At 41.4% G+C, this 16,099-nt stretch overlaps 1 protein-coding gene across 1 annotated transcript in view; it reads left to right on the forward strand.

Annotated features, from left to right (window-relative positions):
- Positions 1–15,011, forward strand: part of dachd (dachshund d) — a 92,276-nt gene extending 77,265 nt beyond the window's left edge. Inside the window, exons 7-11 of the mRNA XM_071525971.1 lie at positions 4,183–4,328; positions 6,050–6,197; positions 6,924–7,067; positions 8,174–8,242; positions 12,535–15,011. Of these exons, the coding sequence (XP_071382072.1) occupies positions 4,183–4,328; positions 6,050–6,197; positions 6,924–7,067; positions 8,174–8,242; positions 12,535–12,572 (545 nt within the window). The 3' untranslated portion in view covers positions 12,573–15,011. The remainder of the gene's footprint in view (positions 1–4,182; positions 4,329–6,049; positions 6,198–6,923; positions 7,068–8,173; positions 8,243–12,534) is intronic.
- Positions 15,012–16,099: the final 1,088 nt, after the last annotated feature.

Raw genomic sequence — 16,099 nt, forward strand, 5'->3', positions numbered from 1 at the left:
CAGACACACCAACCTGCCCATATGCACAGCATATGCAAGTGATAGTCATTCTAAAGGAATCTCTCTTGTATGGATCATCACACACATTTTCACAGTATGTTCTGTATCCCCAAACCTACTTTATGGAAAGTGACATCATTCTGTGCTCGCAATACAATCTAACCTTCCAATGGCTGGATTGTGTATTCTACTGTATAACAAAAAATGAGTGTATTCTATCCAGGTACTTTGAATACATTTATTGGAAAAAAGCCCATAATATACGCTATAAATATTATAAATGTAAGGTGTGCTGGATTTATTTTGCCGTAAGCTTAAAGAGTCTTCAAAGTGCAGACATCATTTGCAAGATAAGCTATGCTCATGTTTTTTTAAGTGCTCAAATTGCATTCAACTACTTTTTTTGCCCAGCTCTGCATCAGTGCATTTGTAGCAGAAGACAGATATTTCCCTTGACAAGATTTTCCAAATCCAATGCTTTAAGTGCAGGTGGAATAATGCTGTGTTGGCTGCTAATGGCTGTCCGAGAGGTCATAACTACTCCATTTGAAGGAGGCTGCTTTTTCCGCAGCACTGGCAGGTCAAATCAAATGTAATTGTGCAGTGAAAAGCGGTACCTTGCTTTGTGTCGGCTGTGCTGACAACCTCCAGGTTTAGCATTCAGTTCTCCTGCTGGGAGGAACACAGGTTTGCAAGGACAAAGGCTTCACCTGTCAATATATCACACTGACTGGCCAGCCAAATGTAGCTCTGCTTTCTCTCTCTCTGTCTCTGTCTCTCGCTCTCTCTCTTCCTCTCTGTCACTCTTTTCTTGCGAACCCATTCTATTCCTGCCTCTTCTTCCTCAGACTCTCTCTTACCTATCTATCCATCCATCTTCTGTCTTCAACCATCTATCTCTCATTTCTGGCATCCTCTCTCTCTCTCTCTCTCTCTCTCTCTCTCCCCCTCTCTCCGTCTCTCTCTCTCTCTCTCTCTCTCTCTCTCTCTCTCTCTCTCCCTCTCTCTCTCTCTCTCTCTCGCTCACTCTCTCTCTCCCCCCCTCTCTCCCTCTCTCTCCCCCTCTCTCCCTCTCTGCCTTTCTGTATCTTCTTCTCCTCCCTCTCACACAGCCTTCATGTGAGGACTCAGCTGAAATGTCCTGGGGGACCCAGTTTCAAACACAGGAACCAGAAACATATGGCACATTTTCAACTCCCAAGGTCAATTACAGCTATTTATCCAGAGATTGCAGCTAAATTTCCCAAGGTTTCCTCTAGATTTACCACAGATTGCAATGCATGTCTGTCACATTTTAAATCAGGCCAGTTTCCTCTGCTTCTCTCCGCTCCCTGTGACTCTCCATCAAATATTTCAAAGGCTTTCAAGTGGGTTTTAGACATGTTTTATCTCCGGTTATCATGTGCCCCATCTTTTTTGCCTCAGCATTGCTAGGTCCAAGTGCCGCTTGCAACACAAATCTAATAACATGTAAATTGGAGATAAGCCCAGATCCCTCCAAGTGATATTTTTTACATTCATAGTTTGTCAAGTCAATTCCTGGGCCCCTGTTTTAGCAGCACAACACATGAGGAGTGAGAAAATTAACTGGATAGGTGATTCATCATTGCTAGCACACTGTCAAGGACTCCCTCTGCAGCTATTGAGAGCAGGGTGGAGGAGGAGGACGGAGAAAGGAGGGGGGCGTTGTTTTAAATTATGGCATTTCATTCAGAATGCATTGTATTTACAGCGTCCCATTTTTATTTGTGGCTCCTATTATCCGCCGAAACAGTTGTGCATGAAATGTTATTTGTGACAGGGGTGACCTGCGAGTGTTTTTCCACACAGTATTTCATAGTTGGGGCCTTAACTGTGCCTTTACCGTACGGTAAGCACAAGAGGCTGTCACAGCTGCTGTTGGCAGCTTTGCTAGTGGAGAAATATCACCTGGAAACAGAGTACTCCATTCCACCGGCCCCCATCACTCCAACGCCTGTCGCTGTAATTAAGTTGAAGTCAATGATTCTGGAGCGATGGTGAGAAATAAACATGCAAACACATGCCAGCATTTGCAGCCAGGCGCGGGGAAAGAGAGGCGGGGCTGGTGGGGGGGGAGCAACATTAGAAGCATGGAAACCACAGATCTAGATCGTGTTCTCAGGAATTAACATTTGAGTTTCATTAAGCCAGTTTTGATTATATTGATTGAATTAGCCAGTTATTAGACCCCCATTTCTTTTTTGAAAGTGCCGGTATTTATGCATAGCTCCTGGTGGAAATGTTATCTGACAAGGGGTGCTGTACGGTAGTTGGAGTCTGTCGAACAAAACACGCTGTTTGCTTTTCCCAGAGCATGACAGGTTGTTTCCCCTGCAACAAAGCCATCAAATATTCTGTGTGATCCAACATTGTGTTGTAGGGGAGGCCTGCTGAGTGGGAAGCCGGAGTTTGTTAAAGCAATGATTTATGATTAATGCCAACGCTAAATAAGGGACAAAGTGCCTACAGTACAAATCAATTACAAAGCTACAACAGCAGACCTTTCCCCGAGGTCTACTAACGTCTGTAGTTGTTATGGTGATTTTATTGGAGGTGGGTAATGCATGCATATAATACATGCAATACATCTATATCAGCATGAGTTGGAGCCAACTGTAATGCTTTTGATCTTTGATTAGTTATTTTATTGAGATAAAATGGGAGTCTCATACTGTACCGCTGCACGACGAGAGCACTTTTTATTTCCTCACCCAGACGCCCACCTCAAAATGCAGACGGGAATGCACCAAACAAAACAAATTACCACAGGAGTGGCTTCTTAAAAGTAGGCAATTCATTATTTTTATGAAGTCAAATTATAAACAAATTTTAATCCATTAGGCAACCATCCATTCTAATTAATCAACAGGAGTGAACTCCATCTGAAAAAGGAGAAAGGTTGTTTACTCTCTCCACGGACCAGCGGTGCATATTTCACCATCTTTCCTTCTCGGAAAGAAAAACACACACACACACACACACACACACTCCAAATTACAAACCTAAACTGTGAATCCTAGCACTCGACTTTTGGCGAGTAGATGTTTCCAGGGCATTGCAGATGCTTGAAATAATCTCCAATGTTTTTGCTCAATCTGCTCTGAGGATGGGTGAAATAAATACTTTAAACTAATTAATGTAAGACCAGCTGTTCCCACCACTTGGCTGGCGTTGGTGAATATTGATGGGAGGGAGAGGCAGGGCTGTTCAGCTCCACTCGCTGTTTGTACAAGCTTCAGCCTGCCACATAAACACATATGAATACTGGATGAGAGCAGAGAGGGGGCTGTGCACAACACAGCCAGGGCTCCACACTACAAATAAAACTTTATTTTTTTAAATTAAATTAACAATTAAACAGCTGATGGTGCAAACATCCTGTGGAGACCGTTTCTACTGGATGTGATTAATAAACTGTCTCTGTGCAAGATGGTAGCTTTTACAAATTGGTGCCTGGCTGAGAGCTCATTGGATGAAAGCTTGTCTCAGATCTAAGGGGGCAAGCGACACTGTCTGACTCTCTGTAATCGTTTGACCAGACTGAATCTGTGTCTGTCTATCTGTCTGTTTGCCTGTGTCTCCTACTTTCTCTCCCTCCCTCCTCTGCTCCTCTTCCCTCCTCTGAGGCCTGGTGGAGAGGCTGGACAGCAGATGGCAGGGCCCTGCCCCTCCGCTGGTGATGAATGGAGGATGATGTCATCTTAGGTTTGACAGGCACCCGTGCGTGCATACACAAAGGAAGCTCGAGCCTCTGGGGTCGAACCGCGGGCCTGCTTCTGATTTTGGAGTCCACATGACATCTCTTAAATGGGAAAAGCTGGATTTATGTCCTGCTTGATATTGTTTAACCCCTCGCTCAGGCCTTGAGAGCAACAATACAAAGGAATCTCCAAGGGGCCAGACCAGTATATTTCTGAGAGCAGCGGAGAGCAGGGATTGGCTGCTAGAAATCAATACTGATCCAGTCATGGCTACTGGTCAATTAGAGTCAGGGTCAGGGCTTGTCAGCATTGCCAAAAACTAGTCTTTCGACTATTCCTATCAATGAACAGTAGAAATATGTGAACTTGTTTACCAGTGGTACACTGTGTCTGTGCTTTTGTTTTCCTCTGAGGTGTGTATGAATGATTAATCAATTCCCATTTTATTTGTTTTTTCCAGAGGATAATCCAATGTGCACCCCGACGGCGAGAGACAGTTATGAAAGGTTGTCATTGGCTGGACAGGGTCTGCCCCCTGGCTTCCCCTCGCCCTTCCTGTTCCCAGACGGCCTGTCGTCAATAGAGACTCTCCTCACCAACATACAGGTAGATTCCACTGACGAGAATTTTGACTCTCCTTCAAAACACACAGGCAGGCTCTACCAATAGAAACCCTTTTTCCTTACTAACACACAAGTGGGTTCCACCAATAGAGGATCTCTATACTGCCATAAAGGTGTAGGTTTCACCAGTTTTCTCCATAGTTAGAGGCTCTCCATGCTAACATATATAGGTAAAGTTAATCGTCATCATCATGGAGACTTTGCACAAACCATAAGAACACAGTCCCCCCACACCAAAAAAAAAAGAAGAAATTTGACCTCATCCATGTTCTCCTCCCAATACACTTAAAATGCACATTAGGACCGCAGACGTACTCGCTCTCTAAATCTGCAGACCTTAACAATACTCCTCTCCTCAGAGTGCCATTTAGGCTTCAGTGCAAACACCCTCAGTCAGAAAGATGAATGTATTTGCCTTCTGTCTGAGTGTAATGATGTGTATACAGCGCTGCCCTTCTCATTGCACTTGTACCATTGGCATCAGAGTCCTGCTTCTCCTTTGGCTCTGTGCGGTAATTAGAAAGCCACAAGTAAACCCGTCTCGAGCTCCCAACACTCCACTAAGTCATCTTTGATAATGATCTCCGCGCTGAATATTTATATACAAATCAACAAAATGAAACCAAGCAGAAAATTAAGATAAAGCAACTTAGTATAAATTGGGGTCACGAGAATCAACAATTAGTAAGATATAGCCCACTGCATTTGATATAATTGCGTGTGGATGGGGAATAATTGTTATGAAAATGGTCGGGGTACTGTACAGCCTCTATTTGAGAAGGCACTATTTTTCAATTCACGACTGTCAGGAGTATATTTGGAATGTCAGTAATGTGATTGATACATGATGAGATACTTGTCATTCATATTATTCATTCAAGCTGCGCCATGTGAGGAGCTTGCAAATGCGCCACATATACAAATCCAAAGTCTGATGTATTTATACCAATCCAGTAGCAATTGTCATCCCCCGAGTTACAGGAAAGCATGTGTAAGAGGGTGAAGAAGTATAAAAGAAGTATAAAAATGAAAAGAGAGGGCTCAGTGTGTAAAGTAAAGACGCTGACATTATCCATAGAAACCTTTCACCCTCTACTCAGTGAACTGGAGCTTTGGTCCACGATGGTGAACTTCAACTTAACCCACAGTGTGAAAGTTCAAAGTGTTTTCTTCTGCTCTCTTACATTTTCTCATGCAGCTCTCGCAGGCTGAGAAGCTCTGATACTGTAGCGTTGACTTGCTATCTGCGCTTGTATTTCACAGCTGTGACCAAAAGGGGTCAGACAAAACTCAGCACTCACACACCAGCTATCATTATTCATTATTAAATTGATTATTAACACAGGTTTTACCAGTCTGACAGGTATATGTATTACTGAATCTTGTGGGATCTTTGCAACCGGGTTTCTCACTTAAAGTTATAGACATCTTTACAATTGGCAACAGACAGATAAAAAGGAGCAGCAGCAAGCCGGTAATACAGTATGCCTGAAAGGAATCATGTACTGTAGCACTAGTCAGGTTTTGGCCCAGTGTTATGCTTCAGTCCTGTGGGCAGCACAAAGAACTGCTGTGACATACTTTCAGTGTGGCTTGCTGTCACTTCATCTTGAAGCTCTTAAATAGCTCACATCTCTCTCTTTCCCTTCCTCCCCTCCTTCCCTTTTGCTGTGTGTGTGTGTGTGTATGTGTGTGTGTGTGCAGGGCCTGCTGAAAGTGGCGATTGACAACGCGCGGGCTCAGGAGAAGCAGGTGCAGCTGGAGAAGACAGAGCTGAAGATGGAGCTGTTCAGAGAGAGAGAGCTCAGGGAGACTCTGGAGAAGCAGCTCGCCGTGGAGCAGAAGAACAGAGGTACTGCCTGACGACTGCCTGCCTCTGGATCCTCTGTGTGTGTGTATGTGTGTGTGTGGCCGTGTGTGGCCGTGTGTGTGCATGTGAGCGTGCATGAATGTTGCGTACATGCATGTGGGCTTAGACGTTACAGGCCTGACATGATAGTATGTGAATGTAAGTGCAAAAAAAGATCTCAAACATCAAGTCACATTTTGCAGCTCTTATTGAAACACTGACATACGCCTGTTTCCCTGCTCTTGAGTCAGATAAGATAATTACAAATACACATTCGGATCTCAAAATATATGACTTGGAGTCACTGCAAACAAATGTGAGATGAAATCATCTTAGCAGTCTCATGTTCTATGCATCAGCTGCATATGTTTAATGCGTCGTTTATGTTTAATGAGAGAAATGAATGAAAAATATCCTACTAAATTTTTCAATTTGCTTTAACTCCCTCTAGCAGTTTGCTAAATCGCAGTCAGTATTTGCTCAGTTTTTTAAATAAAGTTCTTTGTTAACCAATATTTAAGTTTCACTGAAGTCCCGTTTTCTATGCCAGTATGCTAGAAATAAATCCTGCTTCTTTGATTATTATTGCCTTTTGCTGTCAGATTTTGATGGCTGCCACAGCAAACGCCAAAACCCAGTCCAGAATAAGGCTGCCAATGGATTACCCATGAGCTCATTTGCTGTCACTGTACCCTCACTGTGGTCTTTTCCCATCTCCTCTCTGCTCAGCAATCATCCAGAAGCGTCTGAAGAAAGAGAAGAAGGCCAAGAGGAAACTCCAGGAAGCTCTGGAGTACGAGTCCAAGAGGAGAGAGCAGGCTGAGCAGACTCTCAAGCAGCCCTCGCCCTCCGACAGCATGCGCTCGCTCAACGGTCAGCCACTCGACAGTAAAAACCCCTTCACACACCGTGGCGCAGAGCCCGGCCACTGTTACATTTAGCTAGCAGCTCTTTATGACATTAAGCGTGGTGTCCCGTGAGACGAATGAGAAAAGAGCAGAATGGAAAATATCTCGACAAATAGAATTGAAGGGTTTCATTCCAAAATGCTAGATATCCGTTTTGGATGAAAAAAAAAAAAATGTTACCTGGAGGCAATATTTTTAAGACACAGATGACTCTATTTTCCAAAACACAGTAATTTTGTAAGCAATGATTTTGAGATGACTCCCTACTTTAAAGTCGCACTGAAATGAAAAATGACATTTTTGCCTTTTTAGCTCATTCAGACTACCATACCATACACATGCCAATTTATGCCAAAAAATAACAAACAAAAATGTTCTTGTATTTTTATATCAAAATTCCATTACTTTTACTTATTGGAAAACAGAAAAATCTTCAGTGGTGACTTCATCATGTACTAGGAGGCGACATAAAATTTCCGACCAATAAAACCATCACAGATTTTTGAACACCGCCCCTCTGCCCCTCCCATCAAATAAAACCTTTCTCTCCCTAACTGATATCCCATTGGTTTACACTTTTGAATGATCCCTTCCCACATTATGTCCTGCCTCAATATCCTGTTTCAACAGGAAATACATCACATTGATGCTCTCAAAATGTGTTTTCATTGTGACTTTATCAGTATCGCGTAATGTGCTTTACTTTCATGCCAGCCATCATTTGCTAGGTGTCGTTTTGTTCAAATTGTGGATATTTTATTTGGACTGCAACTGTTAAAATGCAAATTGGCTTCCCATTCACATTGTGTCCAATCAGGTCACTCACTCTGTACATAGCACACACACAGCAGGACATGAAAATATTACGTCCACAGTATAGTGGAGTACAAGACTTTTCCATCATAAGCCTAAAGCAGCAGGATTTGTCCAGCACGCACGTTCGGTTAGGTGTGACCGAGACGCAGCGCCAAGGCGTTGTCTCTTGTTTTGAATGAACGATGCTGTGAAGCTGGCATTGTGATAGGTGGATGTCAGGGATGTTTAACGGCGGTGATCCCTCTCTTCTCCCAGACTCTCTGACCCCTGAGATGGAGAGTGACCGCAGCAGTGGAAGAACAGATGCTGAAAGGACAATACAAGGTACAGGGGCTCAGATGAGACAATAAATCTCTCTCTCTTTCTCTGGCTCTCACTCTCACTCTGGCTCTCCTTCTCTCTCCCTCTCTCTCTCTCTCTCTCTCTCTCTCTCTCTCTCTCTCTCTCTCTCTCACACACGCACACACACACACACACACACACACACACACACACACACACACACTGCTACAGTTTATGAACATTAGTGTTTCTGTGCCTGCTGTTCAGGCATACAGCTCACCATCTGGGCCACAGCACTAGGTCAAGATCATTGGTTTTCTGCAGACATAATATTGTTCTTTTAGTCGAGTTTTAATGGCAGTGTTGCTTTTTGGATTCAAATTTATCTTTTCGGAAATACCTCTATATGCTTTAGTATACTGTAGGTGAAAGAGTGAAACGGCTAAGCTCGAAGGTCGCAGAGAAAGACTGAGGGAAATAGTTTGTTTACAGCTCAAGAAGCATTAATGAGTCATAAAACCACAAAAAGCTGTGGAATCCCCCCTTTGATAGTAATAAAAGGAGCAAATCAATCCATTTTATGAATAAGCCTTGTACATTTTTAATGGTTTGTTTGTTTGTTAGCCTTGGGGGTGCAGTATGTGTTTGGGGAGGGGCGTCGGAGTGATAACCTCTGTAGACTGCCTGCTATCTGTGTTTACCCAGATACAAGACACCTTGCAGAGGTTGAATATCCTCATTATTGCTAGAACGTCTTCCTTTAATATGCCTCTGCTGCGTCTACTCAGAAGCGTCCTTATCAGCGAGAGAGGTCCCAATTTATCCTGGAAAATACTCCATGTAATTTGCTATGAAAAGTGGAAAATATTCATCTTTGTATGCAGTAATAAGTTAGGTCCCTTTAACTCTTTAATGTTTGATTAGTCTACTTGAACTGATATTTTGTTAAAGGGCAAAAAGAAAGAATTGGGCAAATTGTACTAAAAGAAATGATGACTCCTCCTTAATTAAATGTCATTCAGTCACTGGAGGGTCTGAAAGGGTTTGATGTCCAAAAAAAGGAAATCCATATGTCATCATTTAAATACAAAGATAACTTGCAGATAGAGTGCAATTATAGCCCCCTATTTCATACCAAATTAGTATATTTAGCCACTCTAATTTCTAACATTTTACAGTAATATGGAGAGACTCGGCTCTTTGTAGTAATAATTGTATCAAATTGAATGTCTTAAACTTTTTTTTCCTCGCTGTGACTGGATATATTGCTTCGTGTGCATGTATATGCGGGCGAGGACAGAAGAGAATTGAACTTCCTTTGATTTGCTTACATGAGAAACCAAACGGAGGCTTTTGTTAACTAATCTCTGGTAGGGAACGTATGATGTGGCCATGGAGCATATCATTTCTGCGGTCTCTCAATAACACTGATCGTTGCCCTGAAGAGTGGCATGAAGGGGGAAACTGAATAACAGGCTACACTCTGTGTTTTTGTTCAATTAGAGAAGCATTTGTCTGCCACCCATGTCTCCTCTGCTCTACTCTGCAAGCCTCGCTGTATAATTAACCTCAAATGGCAAAAAATGATGTTGATAAATTACACAAGCAAAGGGGGAAAAAACAAGCCTATCACTCGCATGAAAGCCGAGAGAAATGTGTGTTATATTCGCAACTCCAAACTCAGGGAGGGGAATGGAGAGAAGGAAAAAAAATTAATGAGGGCATAATTTTAGAGAACTAATTATTTCTATTTGTCTTTTGTCACACTTCTCTAATTCTGCGATATTAACACAGTCTGTGTTTATTAATTGCTTTTACAGTGTTTTGAATCGGGTCCAAGAGGGAGCGTGGCTGTTTTCACAGGCAGGCAAGCTACTGGGACTGTACCTCGCCAGTACTGCCTGGCAACGGTGCACATATGAATATCTTCCCCAGTATCTTCTCTGGTTCCCGCCCGCTTCCCACTCGATGTGTTCGGCAAGTTTACACGACCCTGTGCACAGAGATAAAGTTCTTTGTTGCAAGATTAAACATCAAAACAGTTAAAGTGAAATTAAAATTAAATGAATGAATGTCACTGAAGCAAAAAAGACTGTAATTAATGGATCCCTTAATTGTCTTCATAAAATATTTGCATGGGCATAATTTGCATAATTTACATGTATTAATTAATCTTTCAAAGGAATTTTATGCTGAGAGAAGCCAAAAATTCCCTTTGTTTTATTTAGCATCTAATGAAATATTTATTCTCTTTAATGAACTTTTCATCTTGATTTGAATATAAAAATACTGAAGTTTTAACATATTTTAATGAGACATTCTTTCATAAAACAACGTGTCAAGACGTCACCGATTTTTCTTATTCGAGTATGTAAAGCAGATGTTACAACATTTGCGGTAATATTGCACGCGGATTCTCCGGGTAGCGGATTTGAATTAGTGAGATTTGCTTATCGAGCCTCTCCGCTGCTGATTCCCTGTCATTCGTGATAATTTTATCTCCTCCAAGTACAATGCGGCGATATCTAACATCCTCTTCACAACTTATTAAATGTCATCATCTGTCAAACAATCGAATCGCCTTCGTTTTCATTAACATCCCCATAAACAGCTCCGACTGTGAGGCCGGTCAGGCAGCCAAACAAACAAACAGGCAGACAGTGAGGTGAGCTTGTGATGTTTCATCTGTTCTCGTTATGACAGGCCGGGATGTGTGTATCAAGTTGTGCATCCCACCCCACACTCTTTGCGCTCTCCAGCCCCCTCCTCGGGTTTTTATTTTATTCTTAGCGCCGCATTCATGCTGTAATGACTTTTACACATAACTCGGTGGTGTTGCTTGAATAGAGGCGGCCAGAGTGCAATGCCTTTGAGACCTACGGCAGTGCTGGGTAATTAGCCTGTGTGTTTGTACCCCCCCCACCCACACACACACACACACACACACACACACACACCCACCCCCTCACCCTCATCCCCAACACACACACACACACACACACACACGCACAACAACGCCTTTGTTGTCTCCACTCTCCCTGCACGACAATACGTAAACCACAGGCTAGAAAGGAGTTCAGGATGAATCACTGGACTAATTGATAAAACACTGATAAAGTAATGAGCACATTGGGAATCAGAGATTTGAAAATTAGTTCAAATGTTGAGGGGTAAAAAAGAAAAAAACAAAGCAAACAATGTCTTTTTAAATATAGAAAATAAACATGCAGTCCCTTCTCAGACCTAGATGCTGATTGTTAAAGTGTGAACGTACTGTAAGACATAGGTAGTAGGTGTAACTAGGTGTATCGCACACGTCTCTATAGAATTCTAAGGAGTGGTGTCTCCTCTCCTCTGCCGCTCCTCTGCGGTGACGTCGTGTCATGTCCGGCCGCCATCAACACCTTGCCCCCCTAAATGTGCCGCTGCTTTGTCTTTTGAGTGTGCATTTCCCTTTAACAGTGAATTATTTAGGCCCGCTGCCATAGAGAGGTATGCTTCTTAAAGGCAGCAATGTAGCATTCTCTGGCGGAGGAAATGTGAGGGTAATAAACGTCAAACATGCTCCTGAGCTGTGCCTAACAGATGCTTTTACCAGCTCAGCGTCGGAGCAGCGCTGCTCGCTCAGGCGAACACTCAGACAAGAGTGTTCTTTGAAAATGGACAAAGCTCGTTAGGTTGAAGGTGTCTGGAGATAGCATCGCGGAGGAATGTCTGCCGTTTTCAATAAACACTATTTCCATGCAGGAAATGTCACTTATAGAGCGCTTTACATCATGAGTGCAATATTATGTTCAAACAAGCGTATCAGGAGAGACGTCTTAAACACATGTGACATGCAATCCTGATGCCTGGAGTGCGGCTATCACAGTTCCTTTTACAATTTGTGTTTTGTTGCTAGTGAAATATGCATGCAGCGTTGTAATCATATTTGTATGAACTAACTGCTATATGTGATCTTAAATACAAAGACATCCTTATTTTCTCTCCACTGGACACCACAGCATGTCCCCACTAAATTACATAGTTTACACAAGATAACATCTAGCATTGTTGCAAGTAATAAACTGAGATTATTACCCCAAATCACAGCACATCAGACTTTATCGTGCTTGCTGTCATTATTGCTCACGTTATTTCTTTATCTTATGATATCCTTATATTGGTTTATAATTCCATAGTAATGCTGCTAAAAAAATAAAAGACTAGAGGGCAATATTTTGAGGCTCTTGAAAGCTACATTTCATCAACAATCACATCCGGAGTAATGCATCTGCGTCAGCAGGATGTTGGCTGTTGGCTAATCCTTGGCTCCTGTGTGTCCTCTGTTGCAGATGGAAGACTGTTCCTGAAAACCACAGTGATGTACTGATAAGGCCACAAGGAGAGCTGGAGGAAATAAAAATAAGAAAAATTAAAAAAACGAAAAACCCATGAAGATTCTCAAGAGCCCTTAACCAGGGTGATTTAGTAGTCGAAAGAAGTCAAGCTGCTTGTAGGAATTCAATGGAAGTGCTGTGTTCAGCCAAATGCTGGAGTCAGGTTGTGTCTGATTGTAGAATAAGAAGTCTTTTTCTCATTGAGGCCAACAAAAAATAGTTTGATAAAGCAAGTTTTGACATAATGGGTTGGCTAAACTGAAGGATAAAAAAAATATATTGAGCACAGTAAAATGTACCAATGGTACACTGTTGGTAATAACTCATAAATTCACAGCACTGAAGATTTTTATACTGTATCTCAACCAGCGAGAAAGCTTCGAAAACAATTCGACTCTGAAGTTTTGTTTTGTATTTCAAATTGAATTTTGAGAAGATAAAAATGACACCTGGAGACGAACCTTGTGGAAAAAATGTGAATCTATCCATGTGTTGATCGAAAGAGAAGACTGATGTTTGATTTTAATGTTTTCTAAATTAGATGACAATACAATCAAGTTTCCTTTTTACCATTGTTGTATATACAAGATCTGATGATAATGATAGGAGAACTCACTATCAAAAGCCGAGTGGATTGATAAGGTATGTGTATATAAAGTTAAGAGGTATTGTGTATGCAGTAGAGCTATTAGGCAAACAATACCACCATTTATATAAACTTACAGTTTTGTTTTGTTCTATTTCTGAGCCATCATTCTTTCAAATAGCTGCCATTTTGGTGAGAAAGCATGCAGGCATGTAAATGTTTGTCCTGGAATTATGATATTTAATAAATCCTATATTGTGCTGAACAAATACTAGGGTTGACTCACTCAAGCCCAAATGATTTTGAAAACATAATTATCAAACATTTCACTTTCAAATGAAGATTTTTGCTGTCAATAGTACTGTAATCTTTGTAACAGAGGTAGTATTCCTTTGATTTTACTGTACATTTTGTTTGTCCTGAGACACGCTCCAAATCGACGCCTCTCAAGGCTTTTTTTTAATCCAGTCTATTAATGATGGCGTGTCGGCTTGAGGAACAGAAACAATCAGTCATGACACAACTTTTCAAAACTAAATGCCATTTAATTACATTGCTCAAATCCCTGTTCAACATACAGAGAGATTTTTTTTTTATTTTAGAATGTGTGTTTCATGCTATCCTGATGAAAAAAAAAAAAATCTCATCATAAGTAATCATTTGCTTGTTACTTTCCCTGCAGACAATACTTTTCCAATTTAGGTGCTAAAGCGCAGTGTATAAGTATATTCTCTAGACGTGAGCTGATGTCACAGTCTCTGAACAGCAAGGCGGTTTAGACTTAACGTGTCATCAGGAGAGGAAGAGTGTCCCATGTTCACCATGTGTTTGTTCTTTTTGTTCTCAATGGCGTGTCTGGGTCTGTTGTCGACTTGTCACTGATAACTTATATAGCTTCTCAAATCATCTCTTCATTGTACTTCAAAATTCAAATAAAGTTAACATGTTGATGATAAACAATGTGAGTTAACTATGTTGCCAGAGGTCTTGGACAAACTGCTGTGCAGCACTTCTGTTAACAACATTGAATTTTTTTCTGATAGAGAGTGTTAGAAGTCACACATTAGATTGATTTAACATTCCAGATGCGGATGGAGATTGGAAAGGCCACTAACATGTAAGCGGGTGTGATTTTAGGCCTGTGTCATCACCACTGAGAGAGAGAAACGTAAGAGTTCAAGATGACCTGAAACAAATGCAGACAAGATTTGGGGCAGCTATTTCTTTTACGAGTCATTGTTGTGTTTCTGCCATATTAGAAACTGACCTGTTTCTTTCTGAGCGAAGACCTTTACACTCAGCCCAGTGAGGTGAAGTCTTTTACCCATTTCTATGTATTATGTATGGCATAAAAACATGCAGGTATTCTGTACTGTAGAAAGATTAATGAGCATATTGTTCTTCACTTTGTATAGCAGTAAAGAAAATGTAAGAGTAATCAAATGATGAGAATATCTTGTGTAAGTAATTCCTTTCTTTTCGGTGAGTGAGGGTGCGAGTGTGTATGTACCCATGCTTGCATGTGTGAGTGTTTTTTATGCACAGGCTAATCCTACATAAAATTTGTGTAAATGAGGGTCCGACCAAGCTCACTGTAAATAAATTATTTCATGTGTAATTTCAAGTGCAAGTGTACGACACTAATTCAAAATACTCCGCCATGAAATGAACTCTGTATTCTTTTTGAACTCCTTTAACCAATTGTACATAGAATCGTGCATCTTAATATTCCCTTTAACACGCCGGCTTTGAGGGTTTTGTTCATATGAATATGTTCTGTTAATGTTACATTCTTCAAATTATCTGTTCTGCTTTGTAAATGTAACATTCTCCATTGTTGTGGCACTTCCCTGTCTTGAATACTGGTGATTTTTCATACAGATTTCTTCCTTTCCTCTTGTGTGTTTGTAATGATTATTGGCACTGACTGCTGCTGAGTGACTATATTTGTTTTGCTCTAAAGCTGCACTAGTGATCCACAGGGATCACATCAGGCCCATTGGTAACAGGTACAGGCCCTTAAAACGTAGAAGAAAAAATATGGAATCGACATTGAGAGACAAATTTCTCTAGTAAGCAATTCTGAGTGAAATGTGTTGACACAGCATTGCTCGGCCCATTCCCATTTTGCATGCTTTTTAAAGCATGGCCGTAACACAGCCACAGATGAATAATTGACTGATTGCTGCATAATTCATTGCCGCATTGTAAAAATTCAAGGCCTGAAATATTTCAAGCTTTTCTTCTTTTTTATTAAAAATGAGGTTAAAGTTTCAATCAACCTTGAAAGAACAATATGACACACAATGGGCAGTCAATCATGCAACGATACTTCTCATTGAGTTCAGACTCGGACTCCACTTCTCTTGAGCTAAATCCGGAGTGAGAGAAACTCTGACATCACGTCCACTTTATCCGTTTAATGACTCAATCGCTCCCCTTTGCTGCAGCGAAAGATTCACTCCACTCACTTTCAACGAGTTTGTGAGATGTGGGTTGTTCACAGCTATTACTCAGATATTCTGTTTATTTCTCTATCTGATGCCTTTTTCTGCACTGGCAGCTGAGAGAAGAGGCCCCGGAGCTACATGTTTCATATCACTGCACATTTTGTAATAAATTCAATTCAGTACAAATATGACCATGAGGCACAAAGACTTTAAATACCAAATGTGCATTAGCGGTGTTGTGCTGCACTGTACTGAACTGTAGTGTGGGGAAGCACAACGTTGATTGCATATTCAAAGCAGCGGCTGTGTCTATATATGTGAGGTTGTGTGGTGTATTTGCTTGGCTTGAGATGGAGACATGCATCACCCAGGGATTATTCCACATGATCCTGTCTCTATCTTGCTGTTCTTTTGCCTAAGTTCACATCGCCCAATATGTTGTTGTTTTGTGCTTGCTTGGCTATTTGAAGATAAGTGGTCAGGC

The sequence above is a fragment of the Centroberyx affinis genome, unplaced genomic scaffold, assembly GCF_046629955.1.
Source record: "Centroberyx affinis isolate AG114_WGS23_722 - 3 ecotype Tasmania unplaced genomic scaffold, CSIRO-AGI_Caff_v1 ptg001373l_1, whole genome shotgun sequence".
Taxonomy (NCBI): domain Eukaryota; kingdom Metazoa; phylum Chordata; class Actinopteri; order Beryciformes; family Berycidae; genus Centroberyx; species Centroberyx affinis.